This window comes from Myxocyprinus asiaticus, chromosome 41, assembly GCF_019703515.2.
Source record: "Myxocyprinus asiaticus isolate MX2 ecotype Aquarium Trade chromosome 41, UBuf_Myxa_2, whole genome shotgun sequence".
NCBI lineage: Eukaryota > Metazoa > Chordata > Actinopteri > Cypriniformes > Catostomidae > Myxocyprinus > Myxocyprinus asiaticus.
Window position 1 is genome coordinate 18,253,213 of NC_059384.1, and position 17,161 is coordinate 18,270,373.

At 35.8% G+C, this 17,161-nt stretch overlaps 1 protein-coding gene across 2 annotated transcripts in view; it reads right to left on the reverse strand.

The window, feature by feature from the left end:
• tpk1 (thiamin pyrophosphokinase 1) overlaps positions 1 to 15,622 on the reverse strand; it is a 73,279-nt gene extending 57,657 nt beyond the window's left edge. Inside the window, exons 1-3 of one of the 2 annotated variants that reach the window (XM_051681976.1) lie at positions 15,563 to 15,622; positions 11,727 to 11,800; positions 6,953 to 7,027 (exon numbers count right to left, since the gene is read on the reverse strand). In XM_051681976.1, the coding sequence (XP_051537936.1) occupies positions 6,953 to 7,027; positions 11,727 to 11,769 (118 nt within the window). In that variant the 5' untranslated portion in view covers positions 11,770 to 11,800; positions 15,563 to 15,622. Of the gene's footprint in view, positions 1 to 6,952; positions 7,028 to 11,726; positions 11,801 to 13,126; positions 13,177 to 15,562 lie in introns of those variants that run through there. The other variant, XM_051681975.1, reaches the window with a different exon arrangement.
• Between the last annotated feature and the right edge of the window lie 1,539 nt (positions 15,623 to 17,161).

Below are 17,161 nucleotides of genomic sequence, written 5' to 3' on the forward strand. Positions count from 1 at the left end.
CTCAAAGTGACTGGCTTTCATTTCTGCTCTAACGTGACGTCATGTTAGAGCAGGCCTCGCCCACGACAGGTGACGGACTCCACCCTATTATCATAGATCCTCCCCTGAGTGATCTACACACAGTCTAGCATTTTTTTTACACGCTTGAGCAGCTACGGTGAGAAGAATATTGTCTCAGCTTCGTAAGCGTCATAAGTGTTCTGTTGTTGGCAGTAAAAGTGAACATAAGAGTCTTCATGTACTCCCGGCATCAGAGCCACTGAAGATGCAGTGGACAAGTTTTGTTTTTAAAGCAAATGTGCCCCAAAACATACCAAAATTTGTGTATGTTTGTGCAAATCATTTTATACCGGACTGCTTTGTGAATGAGGGTCAATATAAAGCAGGATTTTCCAAAAATTTGATTCTCAAGCATGGATCAGTACCAACTGTTCGTGTTCCAGCTTTATATCCTGAAGATGTAAGTATCGCACTTTATATTTTGTGAATGTTTGCAAATCGCCTTTCCAAATGTGCTTGTTAGCTGATTCCACGGTTAATGGAGCTAAAGTTACCATTGTCTCTGATTGCATTCACGGAGAACAGAGCTATGTCGTTTTTTTTACGCTTACTGTCTGTATAATTCATAACTGCACCTCATACATATATGGCTGAACTCCGGTATTTACAGTGTCAGTCATATTGGTTCTGATTTGTTGTTGCTGTAGTATCCGAAGCACGAGCTGTAAAGGCACAGCCCTCTTCTGGAAAGGGGGCGTGGAGCAGCAGCTCATTTGCATTTAAAGAGACACACACAAAAACAGCGTGTTTTTGATTCCACCCAAAAAGAGGCATTTACAACATGGTATAATAAATGATCTGTGGGGTATTTTGAGCTGAAACTTCACAGACACATTCTGGGGACACCTGAGACTTATATTACATCTTGTAAAAAGGGCAATAATAGGTCTCCTTTAAGTTGTAAATGATTTGATAGTGAAGAGGAATGCATATTTTATTTACTCTACACCCAAATCCAAACCCCAACCATAAACTTAACTGTCAGTGGAGTAAAAATGTAATCTTAGAGGGAAAATGGAACCCCAAATTTGGGTTTGTCAGGTTTTTTTAGGCAATGTGTTAACTTTCTGCTTACAATGCTGGACGAGAACCTGGGTCTCCCATGCTACTGTCAATCGCATCATAGAAGATTGTAAACACACTCGATCCAATGCAAAAATGCCTGAATGGAGATGGCACTTGTCAGTAACTTGGCATAATGGGGCAGATGTCAGGGTACTGGAACATTCGGAAGCAACATGCCGAGTTCCCGTGTGATTATGTTGAAATTTGGCACTCTGTTTTCTCTGAATCTGAGCATAGTTGAGCAAAACCCATCGGTCACCAGGCAGATCATAATCTAAGGGACCTGATTTTGGTCAAAGATAGACATGGAAATGTATAGACTTGAGATTAGAAAGTCACAAAAAACTGACTAGAGATTTGACTTGTGTGTTTATGTCTACATGAAAAATCAGAATATTGCAACACTCTTTATATACAAGGGACTCTTTGTGAACTTTATGATGCTTCTTTCTGTGAAAACATAATTTGCTCACTTTTTAGGAAATATCTTGCAATAATATATTTAAAAAATATATATTAAATTCATTGTCCTGCTAAATTGTTTATACAACTAACATGCAAATAGTGGATACATAGCATATAATTGTTAACAAAAGAGACTTGAGACTTGGACTTGTGACAAAAGATTAACACATGAGACTTTCCTTAGACTTGGCCTTGAAAGACTTGAAACCTGACTTAGACACGTGACAAAACCCTTTAGACTCGACTTGGACTCTATGTCAGAGACTTGTAAACATTTCTGTCAAGCCTTAACTGAAAGTCACCCTCTGTATTTTTTTGTTATTAGTATTTATGTGCAGTCTAAAGGCTGTTCTACGGTCAATGAATGATTGACTACAGCTACTGAGTGTCTAATGAAATCAATAGGGTGAGTCTGTTGAACACCTTTCATCAGAACTTTATAATGGTGCAAGGTTCATGAGTTTCTCTCTCTCTTTAATGACCTTGATAAAATATATTTACTAAGACATTGCAAAAACATCTGCTCTTCAGTTCTGAAATAAAACATCATGATGGTTCGCCCATGCCAGTCATTCATTAGTTGCCAGACAGCTAAATTGGTCTGGCAAAGAAATCATCATTTGTTCATAGTGCCATTATCCTGGAGCTTTCAATGCAGTCTTGAGAGCTGAATAAAAATCTCTCCTGTAAAGATCCTATCAAAGATGTGTACTACATCTTTAACCAGAAAACAGGGCATAATTCAGTGTAACAATGAACACAAACCAGGAACAAGACTTGAAAGTGCTGGGCTGAATGCAAATGACTCATTATTTGGACACCAGGCAAATATATTAATATGAAGACTTCAGTATGAAGACTTAACCACATGCAGAGGGATAATATTCTATGGCTGTGGATCTTGAAAATAGATGGTATTTAAGATTGCTTTTCTAACCGTGCTCTAAATATATAACCTGTTGGTTCAATCACAGTTGCAGTTTATGTGATCTTCCATGAGAAACATTTGCTTTCCCTTGTCAACGTGCTAAAGATTTGGGCTTTTTCAGATGCTAGACTAGATAGATGGGTAAACTCTGAACAAGAATCCCTGCATCAAAACATTTTTAAACTAGTGCTAAACAAAGAAACCACTTTAAATCAACACATAGTGTCATATCACATCCCAAAAATATACTTTGTATGTCAGTACCAATCATCTACTTCTAAATCTCAGTTTTTCCAGTGCTGCTGCTGAATCTACAGCTATGCAATGGTAATAAGACATGTTTTAGCTGAGCTGTGAGTCTGCAGTCTGAATTTCATGTAATAAAAGAGAAAGAATGAGGACTACGGAAGCCTTTGTCGCATTTATGAGTGCAAGAGAGAAGCACGTCACAATGGCTCATGCTGACAGTTGAAACAACAGAAGTTCTTCTATAATGCACTCATGAACGTGCAAAGAAGAGCCATGGTGGAAGTAAAGATTTTCATGGTAATATTTCGACTTGTTTCTCACCAAACCTATCATATGCCTTCAAAAGACTTGGAATATGATGCACAAGTTGCATGGACTACATTTTATACCCTTTTGGGCCCTTTAAGCTTTAAAATTAGCCACTATCCTCTGCCACTGTAATGAAATAAGCTCATTATACAATTGCTCCTTTTGTGTTTCACAGAAGAAAGAAATACGGGTATGGAACGACATGAGGGTGAGTAAATTATGACAGGACTTTAATTTTTTGGGGTGAGCTATTCCTTTAACTGTTGAGGTGAGGCCTGCAACAGCAAATAACAAGACATTTTCACTTTTTGGTGAGGCAGCATTACGATGGGTGGAGATGCTAGAGGGGGTAAATCATTTGTGAAAGCTCTTTCACCAAAGCCCTGTGCGGTACAGATAACCTTGTAAATAAACACTTCATAATCCACCTTTGGTGCTTCCTTTTCCTGTCATGAACTTTTGCTACTTAGTTGCTGTTTTATGAAGGACAAATATTGATGAGGCAGACTTTGCTGCCACTGATTTAAGGTCTTTTGGCAGTGGAAGTGAAGTGAAGCCTTTGGCCTCTGTAAATCAAAGAGGGCAGAGCGGTTAAAGAGGAAAATGCAAGGTTAATTCTCCTTTCAAGTTGGTTTCTTCATCCTGAGTAGAGTTGAGAGGGTAGGATGGATGCAGAATATTTAACCCAGGTCTACAGTTTAACAGACAAACCTCTGAATAAGTACCTAACCTTTGGTTTCAGTCTTTAACCACAGCATGCAGCCGGTCAAGTGACCCATTTGAAAGACTAGAAGTGCCACTCATAAATAAAACGAAGGAGTCAATTATCATTGATCAAAACTTCAATGAATGGAAACTTTTTGAAAATAATAAAAAACAAGCCCTGCCAAAACCATATTTGCTGTATTGTAGAAAAAAAAAAAAAAAAAAAAAAAATGTAAAATAAATATGATTTCACACACAACAAAAAAGGTTTCTGGACAGGAGAGAGAAATGGCTTATTAGAGTATCTGATTTCTGTCATGCTACCAATTCTTCTGCACTCCAAGCTTTTATTAAAGCAATTTTACAGGATGGTGGAGAGGAGCGGCTTATATGAGGTGACTTAGCTATAGCTGGAGATAGCTGGTCTAAGACTATCACATGCTGACCTGCATTTTCTGGTGTTTTGTATTGTTTTCCATTTGTTTCACATCCATTTTCTGTGAGAAACTTGGCTTTACTTATCCAATTGATCTTACTTGGGTCGTATGAATTTGTATGACTTTTGCAACAGCCAAGGTGTCTCTCCCTCGCCTCCTTCTAAAACTCGACAATTACTTTCTTCCGTCATACAAAAAAATGCTTTTTATGCTTCAGATCATCCTTATAGACTCTACTTTATGATTAGGTTTAGATATGGGGTTTGGGCTAAGGCACAAAATGAATAATCATGTCTGACATGCAGAACTTTCGCTTACTTGCACATTACACATTCGGGCTTTTGCAAATCTAGATTTCGTACAAATTCATGCAAACGAACTCCTATGATTTAGCAAACTCGTACAAATTCGTTTGACTTCTCGTGAAATGGGGTTGGAATTTCCATGATTTTTTCATGACCCATCCAGTCATTTGTGACTATCAGATAAGGATTTCTAAAAATCATTTGATTCAGATTGTTTAGCTAACTAATCATTCAGATCAATTTATGAACTGGTTTGACTGATTCATTGATAAGAACCGACTCAAAAGAATAATTCACTTACAAAAATCGAACATCACAAGTTTTACTCTACACACAACAGCAATGTCTATTCAATGAAATATTTGAGCAGAGCATAACTAGAATACTGCATATTCACTTTAGAATTCTCTTTGACAAAGATTTTCCATGATTTTTCCAGGCTTGGAAAATATTATTTTAAAATTCCCATGATATTTCCAGGTTTTCCATGATCATGGAAACCTTGTGTAAGTGAAGGACGTACAATATGTCAAACTGTTGCCCACAGTTCAGCCCAAGAAACAATGAAATTATGCCTTTCACAAATTTCCAGTGGACAACAATGATGCATTTTCAATGTTCCGTCGCCTGAACGATGGACATCCAGGTACACAACAAAATTTGGTACTGACCTACTGCAGGGCACTAAACAAAAAACAAAAAAAAATTTAGGAGCCAAATGCCTGTTTTAATTTCAAAATTACTTTATTGCTCAATTCAGATTGTTATTCAGAAGCAAGATAGAAAGAAAAGAAAGCTGATAATCGGTTAATCAGCCGATTGGTTTTTAAAATCAATTTATATAATGTGTTAAAAATGTTCTTATTTTTCCCTTACTGTCCCAGACACAGAGGCTAAAAGAGTCCAAATTTAATGAAATCCCAGATTCAGTTTATGATGCAACCAAAATTGCGATAATATCCAGAAAAATATTTGGTGTATAATATAGGGACGTTTAATTAAAAACAAGTCCGAAATACACCAGGGACTGAAATGACTGTACTCCCAGCTGCAGATAAGGCAAAAAATATTACTCTTACAACCATTTACAATATTTTGCAATATAAACACAAAGTGAACCATAACGAAACAGTATTAAGACCAAAAACACATTTTTTCACTTATTTTTAAATGCAATCTCTCGCTAGCTGGAGATCAAGGGGTATGTGGCACAGCACAGGAAATTTTCTGAGCATTCAGCGCATGGCGAAGCTTGTCTAGAAATTCGGCACATTGGTCCGAATTTGGTTGAAAAAAAACCAAAAACATTTCAGAACATGTTGGTATTTCCATTCTTCACAGCTTTGATTCTGTTAATGTCAAATTAAATCTGGCACCTTCTCTGACCAAGGTCTATGACATCTATCTACTGTACTATTCTACTACTCTAGTCACAAAGCATTTGCTGAAACATTTAGGCTTTATGTCATCTGCTAATGACACAACTGGACTCATCAACTCTGACCTAAGAAAAGTTAACTTTTAAAGGCAATTTTGAAATCAGTCCAACAAAAATGAGCTGGACTTAATCATCCAGTTCTAGAGAGCAGGCAATGGTGCCATGGCCCCACAGGCCTTAACTTCTGAGGCTCACCAGACAAGGGGTGGAGCACCCTGCTCTGGTCCCTCCAGGTAAACCATCTGGATGTGTTTGCTCTGCTCACAGCAACACATTTGAGTTCCACCTGCTTTTCCTCCAGAGCAAAGCCGCATGAAAAATGCACAGCATCTTTGATGCAAGGGGAGATGAATTACAAGATCAAGTTTTGCAGTTTTTAAATGCGATAAACTTTTGAAACAAACAACAGCTCGTACAATATAGTTGACAAACTCCTGCCCACATTATAACTGTGTTCCCCTCCCCTGAAAACAAAGGTTGATTCAAGCATGAACCATCTGAATGGAAGACAAGAGAGTCTTAATTAAAACAGGCTTGTTCTACAGAACAAATACAAAAGGCATTTTCTTGACTTATTTCACAGCGCTGAAAGGTTGATCCTTCTCAAATTATCTGACATGTGAAAACTATTGTAAGTAAAGGAACATCTCAACTGTAGTCATGATCTAAGCTACAGTTCAGACTGCAATAGAAAATGTATGTTGAGTGCAATCAACAAAGAAAGGGTCCTGAAATCATCTTGCACTCTTAAGACAGACAGAAAATAGAAGAGTTAAGTGATCATAGCTCATCCAGTAGGGGGCTGAAACAGATGACTAATGCATCGTGGCTTATAGTGCCCCTATATATCACCAATTAGGCCTGGCTGACCTTTTCCGGAGAATTTTATGCCAGGTTTTGTCACCAGTGAATGCTGGACAAGCAAGCCAGGCAAGCAAAGACAAGCATCAAATCAAAGGCTAATGTCTCATATTCATCACAAAATCAATACCTTTATTCCAAACTGCATGGAAGTACTGTTCATCCAATGGCTGATTTAGGATAACCAAGCAAATCCTCTGTTTTCCTGGTGAAAAAGAAGAAGAAGAAAAATAAAACATACAGTGAATTTGTACATTAATGGGAAGATATATTTCAAAAGCACTCTGTGCTTATGGTGAGGTCTAAGATTAAACTCTGTTCATTTACGGTGTGCAATCGAGACATTTTTTTTGTTTTATATTGGGTTTCATCTGGTGAGACACAGGTCTAAATAGTAGCAAGTAATGAAAACAGCAAGAGTAATAACTGTGATAATAGAAGTTAATGGTTTTGGTAATTACCTAAACACAAATTCTCTGCAGTTATTTCCTCAGTTGCTAGATATGCAATACGTGCGGCAATACAAAGAAAACTGTGTAATATTACATTTACTCATTTTATTTAACTATTTAAATGCAAAAGTTCATAACTTGGTACTGCAATGATGATACTGCAATAAATCACTTACATAATAAGGTGAATCTAAGGAAAACATGTGCAGGTCATATTTCACCCACACTCACAAAAATGAACAATTATATTTAGCAAAAACAAAAAAGACGTCTATTTTTGGACCATTTATTATTTTTTAAACATTCTGACATTTTTTTTTCCCCATGAAAATGAAGCACATTTCCCACCAGATTCTTGTAATTTAATATAATGTGTAGATGGTTTGTTCAATGATTGGATTATAATTACTGTAATACTGTATTTTTTTTAAATTAAAATGTATCTACAATGTAATTAATTATTATTGCACATTTGTTTACATTACAGTAATCAGAGTGCTTTTTTCTGCATTGTATTAATGCAAACTGTGTGAAGGAGGTTTGCTTAATTGTTATGAAAATAACGTCAAGATGCAACAAAAGTTAGTGGTTCTAAAATAGGTTTTATTTACATTTAGCAACACATACTGTACAGACATTTTTCATTTATTTGATAATAGAGTGATATATGGACATGTTCTTAATTATTTTGAGATTCATCCTATAAAATTATTATATTTAAATATAAATAAAATATTAAAGGGTGTTCCCCTTTTCTCAACAGCACACTGAAAAATATGATTTTGTGGTGTAGTAAATATAGCAGAAAAGATTCAGTACTTTCTACATTAAATAAGTTAATGTGTGAACTTGAAAATATTAAGTGAATTCTACATTCAAACAAGTAAAAATGAATACCCAAGCTTATAAGTAATATTATTTATGATTGTTTGCTATTTTTTCAATGTATCATCATGTATTAATCCTAAAGTAGAAAACCTTTTCATATTTATTTGCTAATTTGAATAAATTTCTCTGATAAAATAAATTAATTTTACTTAAAGGTGCACTCGGTGACTTTTATGCTTCTTGGACTTACCTAGCGGCTTGGATGCAGCATCATTTAAAATCAATAGTTTTCAGTTGCAGATGACATTGTAGAAAATTGTAGAAATTTAGTATTCACAATCAGCCATGATTACTTTAATCATTGAGTGAAAGTGTCAAATATCAGGACAGTTACTGAGATTAAGCGAGTAATATTCGGCTGGTCATGTGATTTTAACATGGCAGCCCCCATGTGTACACCCTCTCTGCGTAGAATAAAACAGCTTTTATAAGGTTACTGATATGACTGGAGTCTTCATTTTAATGTGAGTGGTCATGATTTCCTACATATATTACAAAATTTAAATTCATGTTAAACTTTAATGAGGAAAAAATTACTACATAGCATGCATTAAGCTTCCCTGTGGGAGGCTTCTGTATGTCATGTGGTACATGATTAAACATGTAAGGAAAATTCAAAACATCACATATTCTAATAAGATGTTTATTTAAATTTTACAACGTTTAAGCAGCGTATATCATATTTGTAAGTAAAAGTTACTGAATTTACTAAAGTTATTAAGTTAAAGTTCAATACTCACTCATTTTAATCAATATTATGTCATAAAGTTAAGTAGATTTTACTTCATTTTATACTATTAAGATTTACTTGGAAAAACTGTGTGCAAAAACTTTAAATAAAAAACTTTACTTAAATAAAAATTAAGTAAATCTTATTAGCCATTGTTTTCAGTGTAGAGGGAGAACAGGAAAAGATAGGAAGAGGAGGTGGGAATGAGACCAGGACACATAGCCAGTCTCACCTGAAATCCATATCCAAACAGAATTTGGTTGCTCTATAACTTTGTTTTTAATTTTTCAAGAAAATATTCTCTAAAGCATCCCAGCACTCCCAACAAAATCAGTCCCTACTAGGATTCACACATTTAACTGCAATTCATTTTAGAGCCAAGTTGTGCACAAATTTAACACAAAACTAATCAACCTTTCAGAATGATGTTTAATCAGAAAACATCCCCAAAGTCTCTCCATGCCATAAATGTTGGCAGACTGCCCAAAGAAGCACTAAAACATTGTTTATTAGTGTGCAATGTTAAAAATGTTTCTATATGTGAAATAACCAAATCACAGGATAAGTAAATGGGACGCATGGAGTAAAGTGTGTATGTGTCAAAACTCTCTCAGAATAAATCATATCCAGAAGCAGGCGTGAATGAAACACATCTTGTGAAACAGACTGGGGAAATATCGAGGTCCTGAGGTGTGAACACAGTGTATAAATGAATATCACCCTTTGCTTTGGAAAAAGTAGATGACTCCGGGCAAAAAAAAAAAAAAATAACAAACAACATCTGTATTTTGCACCAGTTTTACAACATCTGTTTTTTTTTTGTTTTTTTTGCATTGTAGACACAGAACTACTGAATCCTAATTAAATTTTTGGCAAAGCATGTGTCTAATGTGTTATGGCTGTTTCCGGATGTTTATACTTGATGGCTGCTTTCTCTCTGTACAGTAAGTAAAGCAGCAAGGACACTTTCCACATTTGAATATTTTCTCTATCATGACTTGGGAATTATCAGTTGAAATACACAGAAATTACCATATACTAAATTAGTTGAAAGCTTGCTGTTCATTATGACACAACAAATTTGCAATTCAAGACATGAACAAGCTTGGTTTGATTAGTATACAAATTGGAATGAATGGGACATGAAATGCAATTTCTTATTCTAAACAGTGCTCCGTTAAACATACATTTATTGAATATGTATGAATCAAAAAATTGTAAGCACACGCTGAGACATGAATTGAGAATGGCATATTTTTAGACTAGGCCAAATATTCTAGGCCATGTCTTTAGTTTTCATTTTACTGTAGGTATATAAAAAATATTGGGGAAGTTTAAGGCCAAATGAGTTCATATATGTCAGAGTATTTTTGTTTTGGAAACCCTTGAGAACGTTGAAGTTAAGGTAGAACAGCCTGAAAATTAAGCACAGCAAGATCAACTGTAACACCATTTCTTCATAAGAGGGAAAAAGACTTTAATGATGCCAGGCTCTTCGAAGGAAAGGTATCATTCATTTACTGGATGGTCTTATAAATCAAAAGCTGCAAAAGCAATCTGAAACACCCTTGGAGCAAAGAACTAAACCCTTTTCAACAACTTGCTGCTGAAATTTTGCAGGGAAGATAATGATATCACAAAACTAGATATGTTAGTCATTGAGAATTCATTCATTCCGCAATGAGCACAAGCAGTCTCAGACACATTGGAAACGTGGTTGCAATTCATAGCCAATCATTAGAGCTTGATTACTTGCCGTTTTGTAATGTTTCTATGGCGCATTACTTTTATTTTGCTGCAGATTGCCCACAAATTCTCTTTTTTACCCCAATTTTTTGTTGTTATCTATCTGTTATCCATCTCTGCAGTAAGGCAACTTGACCAGGCTCATTAGCTCATGCCAAATTGCTTACAGCTCTACATCCTTTAAAAAACAAGCCACAGCCTGTCTTGCTTGACCTTTGAAGTAAAAAGTTCCAGGGAGGCAGTGTTAATTTGGCTAGTTTTAATACTTCTTTTTTGGTCTGAGTGAATCTCTCCCAAGCAGACAAACAGTGTTGGTGAAAAAGATATACTGCATCTTATTTTATCAGTTTAACTCTAAATGAATTAGAATGTACAAGTTTACAATAAATGTAAGCCTATGAAATAACACAATCCACATGGATTACTTGAACCACTACGGTAGGAATAAAACTAATATTATACTGCATGTGCGTACTACTGATATATGTAACACTGCATTTCATTGGCTCTATACTTGTACTCTGCTCAATGACAATAAAATGAATGCAAATATCAACCCACATGTTTAAAGATTAGATAAAAGATGCTAAATAGACATTTGTCATAATCTTTATGCATCTATTCTGATAATACTGGTGTAGTCTCAACCTGTCGAGATGCTTAGAAAAGCAGAAAAATTTCATTAAAAGAACCATTTCATCTCTTTGAAGCTCTTTTTAAAACTATTTCATGACTGCCACACATGAATACATTTCTGCAGGCTGAATAGTGCCTGTGGATTAAAAACTGAATAGCCATAGTGGATTAAAACTACTGAAATAAAACCAAGATTTTAATTCAAATTCAGCTAGGATGTGTCGGACGTAACAGATTATAATAAATAAATATATAACACATAAAAAAATAATCTATGTACAAACGTACAACCCATATTAAAGCCTACCAATGTAACTATATGGACCATCTGTGATACATTTATTAACAATTTTATGTTCTTTGGAACCACAAGTAAAAGCATGCATGCATGGAGAAGAAACACCACACTAAATATATTCAGACTTTAAAATGAGTTTTAAATGAGTAAATACCTGAAGGCAAAAGGCAATCTAATGGAGCAAAATCTTCATCCATGTCTGTGGTTGTAATAAGCTGGATTCATCAACTAAGCAAGAAACAACAGTACAAAATAAATTTAAAAAAAAATAATTTACATTTCAAATATTAAAATACAGAAACACAATACTGCAGTTCCTATACAGTGAAGATCTGACAAATTAGATGTCATGCAAAACAATGGCTTTCTGTTGTGACAGGTAAAGACAACAGAACTGAAAAGTGAATCACAATAGACCATTTTAAAATGTCTAAAAGATATAATTTCATTAGGTAAACATAGAAACCATAAAAATGGAAAAAATGTTGAATGGTCTACATAAACCTTTCATTCACTGTCTAGTCTATATAAACTTTCTTCCCAGCATTGTCTACTAACATCTTAGTATCTGACCTGCCCATACCCTGCTCCTGTAATATGTTACTAGTTTACCACAGGGCCTCTAAGATATAGCATGTGTTAATTTAAGTTGATCTGGGATCTGTTTAGCAGCTCCTCACAAAGCGGTTAAGGTTAAAAGGGTCTGATAAACTGATCCGGGAGATTAAACTCAAAATTAGGATGCCCAATATGTTGCATAGCTATTGATCTGTTCATTGATCTGAATTTAACACCAACAGAAAAATACTAGCACACTCCTAGTGTTTTGACCTCTCTGGCCTGTGTGTGAAAAAATTTAAAACTAAGATATCAGGATGGTTTTTCTTATCACTTTTTCCTAGTGGACATCCAGGTTTGAGTTTAGGTAAATTTGCCAATTGCCTTTACAACTAACATTTGAGATGATAGCATCAAACATTAATTTGTAAAATACCACTGAGCTTTATAGCTCATGGCATGATTATGCAGAAATGTGAGTAATTACATTCTGTTTAATCATTAATGCAGCTTATGCTCCGAGCCTTGCGCACGTTCCAAGGTTTGCAAAAACAGAAACTACAGTATGTGAGAACATATGTAAGAGATAATGTCCAGTCAGATGGACATTATCAGAAAATAAACCCTGACTTATTACACATCTGCTTATAAAAATAAATAATTAACTGGATATGAAATATTGATTTGAGTTAAAAAAAAAAAAAAATAATAATATTCTAAGAAGAATGTGACGACAAAGTAATATGTGAGACTAGCACATCTATGTGGGAAATTGGTTTCCCCGGACAACAGTCTATTATACAAAATATCTGCCTGCATAATGCAGCCATTGACCAATCAAATTAAGTATTCCAGAGAGTCGTACAATAATACTTGTTAGTCTATTTTAAGTATTTTTAAAAACTTCCAAAATTGTCAAATGATAAACTGAGAGGTTTCAAGCTTCTTTAGACATTTCATTGATTGTCGCATCTCACTCTAATGCACATATCTCACCCTGGCTATTTGTGACAGCATCGGTTCAGTTGAGAGGACATCTCTCTGAGCTGTATGCAAGATAAATATACAAATGTCATTACTTGGATCAATCCGGCTGAGAGTAAAAGATCAATGCCAGTACTGAGGTGTATCTCTAACACTCTGTCATTTGGGTCAACATAGCATCTAAAAGATGTTAATCCAACCTGCCACCCGCAACACTATTGATGAGTGCTGTCAAAAAGTGATCGCACCTCCTCAATATGAAAGAAGGAACTGTTACTCAATGACATGGACCTTAATCTCTTTCTTTTAGGAGGCGTTAACACTGACAAAATGAAGTTTGGCATGGTCTTGGAAACAAATCCATGTCTAACATATGAGGACACTACAAATTTGTCAAACATCAGTAGTACTAGTCTAAATGCTGCATCACACAGCTGTCCTAATCTTGTGTTGATCTGACCAAAGAAACATGCACATCCTAGCCATTGCAACACAAATCACATTCTTACAAACAAACCAAATTTGCCACTTTAGATTTTACACTTACGAAACCCTTGAAGATGTGTGTGCATGTTTCATTTAGGAATGTGCAATTGTGTACAAAGTTGTATTTATTGCATGAAATACACTCTTTAGATTCTTTAATAGCTATAATTAATTCCTCGATACATTCAGCTTTAAACTGGGGTAAATCTTAAAGGGTTATTCTTAAAAATTCTCTCATCATCTATTCACCCTCATTCCATCCCAGGTGTATATGACTTTCTGCTGCTGAACACAAACGAAGATTTTTTAGAAGAATTTCTCAGCTCTGTACGTAGGTCCGTTCAAGGCAAGTGAATGGTGGCCAGAACTTTGAATCTCCAAAAAGAATATAAAGTCAGCATAAACATAATCCATCATACTCCAGTGGTTCAACCAATGCCATTTCAAGTGACTAATTGGTTTTGGGTGAGAACAGACCAAAATAAAACTAATTTTTCACTATAAATCTTGACAGCAGTCTCCTTGGCGATCACGATTTCAAGCTCGATTACACTTCCTATAGCGCTCTGAGCATGCATCAAGCACTAGGAAAGTGTAATCGAGCTTGAAATCATGAGCACGCCTAGAGACTGCAATGGCAAGATATACAGTGAATAAGGAGTTACATTTTGCTCTGCTCTCATCCAAAACCAAGTGGATCACATCAGAAGACATTGACTAAACCACTGGAGTCTTATGGATTACTTTATATGCTGACTTTATCTCCTTTTAGCAGCTTCAAATGCCTGATCACCAGTCACTTGCATTGAAATGACTTATAGAGCTAAGATTTTCTTCTAACAACCTTTGTTTGTGTTCTGCAGAACAAAGTCATACACATCTGGGATGGCATGAGGGTGAGTAAATGATAAGAAAATTTTCATTATGGGATGAACTATCCCTTTAAGAGTGATTTAAGAGCCACAACAAATGCCTAAAGTGCAAGGTCATTGCAAACAATTCATGCATTGGCAGACATATGGAAAAATCTTTTTTTCAGATGTGAAATTATATACAGGGTGACCATGTGTAAAAAGGTGATTCTAAAGTTAAGCGTCTCCTTAAAATGACCTTTATGCATAATAACTCACTGGGTTGGAGTGGGGGAGACTATAGAACTTTAAAAGAGAGCAGCTATCAGGCTTGTCAATGGCTGAAGTAGAAGTTCTTTCTTTCCTGCACTATGTCTTTTATTAATTTGACCCTTGTTGTGTTGCTCTTTCCCTCTGGGTGTTTTTGTAATGAGTCCTATTGACTAAAATTTCAAGGCTCTGACTTTGAGGAAATTCCCAGCTTGACATCAGCTCTTGTTTTCCTTTAAAGAAGAGCCAGAGTTCATTCTCAGGTTGAGAGCCCAAATTACAGTTCACAAACTTTTACTAACATCCTGATTGTGTGCAAAAGTAAATCACACAGCAAGTGCTTCTTAAGAGAGAGAATGTATTTTAAATGAAAGTCAAACATCAATATTATCTGCAGAAAGGCTTACTAACTCTAACACACTGAGGCTGCAGGTCTCGATTTAAACGGTGTCTCACACTGATGACTGAAAATGACAGCACGCAGACTAAACAGGTGCAGTTTGAGAAATACTACTCCTAGTACTACTAATGCTAAGTTAAACCAAGCTAAATGGCAGAGATGATACAGTAAAAGCATCCTAATGAGGGACAAATTAACAGTTAAAACGAATAATAGCACTATTGAACACAAAAGACAAACATGTTTACACTATATATTTGTTCCTTATGTGTGACTGGCTGTGTTGCAAAACCTACTGAGATGGCTATATAGACAGCATTTTTGGACATCATATGCGCGTTCGAACGTTCAAATCTAGCGAATATGACGCTAAAAAATTTTGTCTAGGTAGCCAGCTCACTAGGTTTTGAGCCACAGCAAATGTGTGTTGTGAGTACTCACGTATCTGTACCGGTATCCGATCAGCATGTGTCCAGTACAGACTTTTGTACAACCAACGAGTGCCTCAAGACAAGCGCTCGAGCTCCAGAACAAACTGTGTGACGTTTATAACAGCGACATCCAGAGGTGGACTGAACATCTCCACTATTTCCAATTACGTTATTCATAAAATGAGAACAGTAAATATACATGCATGTATGTATGTATGTATGTATATGCATACAAAAAAAAAAAAAAAAAAAAAAAAAAGGTTAAATAAATAAATAAATAAATAATATGAAGATATAAGCCTATATATACAGCTCTGAAAAAAATTAAGAGACCACTGCAAAATGATCAGTTTCTCTGTATTTAATATTTATAGGTATGTGTTGAGTAAATTTACATTTTTTATTTTAATTCTATAAAGTACTGACAACATTCCTCCCAAATTCCAAATAAAAATATTGTCCTTTAGAGCATATATTTGCAGAAAATGACAACTGGTCAAAATACCAAAAAAGATTATATTCATTTTTAAACAACACAATATTTATGTTTTAACTTAGGAAGAGTTCAGAAATCAATATTTGGTGGAATAATCCTGATTTTCAATCACAGCTTTCATGCGTCTTGGCATGCTCTTTACCAGTTTTTCACATTGCTGTTGGGTGATTTTATGCCACTCCTGGCTCAAAAACTTCAAGCAGCTCAGCTTTGTTTGGTCCTACATCCACACCTTGATTGACCTGTCTGTGTGGCATGGAGCATTGTCCTGCTGGAAAACCCAATCCTCAGAGTTGGGGAACACTGTCAGAGCAGAAGGAAGTAAGTTTTCTTCCAGGACAAACTTGATTCATGCGTCCTTCGCAAAGAAGAGATCGATCGATCGATCTATCTATCTATCTATCTATCTATCTATCTATCTATCTATCTATCTATCTATCTGTCTGTCTGTCTGTCTGTCTGTCTGTCTGTCTGTCTGTCTATCTATCTATCTGTACAGTGCATTCAGAAAGTATTCAGACCCCTTCATTTTTCACATTTTGTTATGTTGCAGCCTTATGCTAAAATGCTTACATTTTTTTTTCCACATCAATCTACACTCCATACCCAATAATGAGTTCAGAGATGTTTGATTGGATTCAACTCCGGGCTCTGGCTTGGCCACTTAAGGACATTCACGGAGTTGTCTCTAAGCCACTCTTGTGTTGTCTTGGCTGTGTGCTTAGGGTCATTTTTCTGTTGGAAGGTGAACCTTCAGCTCAGTCTGAAGTCCTGAGCGCTCAGGACCAGGTTTTCATTAACAGTATCTCTGTATTTTACTGCATTCAGCTTTCCTTCAACCCTGACCAGTCCCCTAGTCCCTGCCACTGAAAAGTACCCCCACAGCATTATTCTACCACCACCATGCTTCAACATTGGGATGGTATTGCGCAGGTGATGAGCGGTGCCTGGTTTCCTCCAGACATGACACTTGGAATTGAGGTCAAACAGTTCAATCTTCATTTCATCTGACCAGAGAATCTTGTTTCTCACAGTCTGAGAGTCCTTTATGTGCTTTTTTGCTTTCTTGCACTGAGGAGAGGCTTCCGTCTGGCCACTCTGTCATAAAGCCCA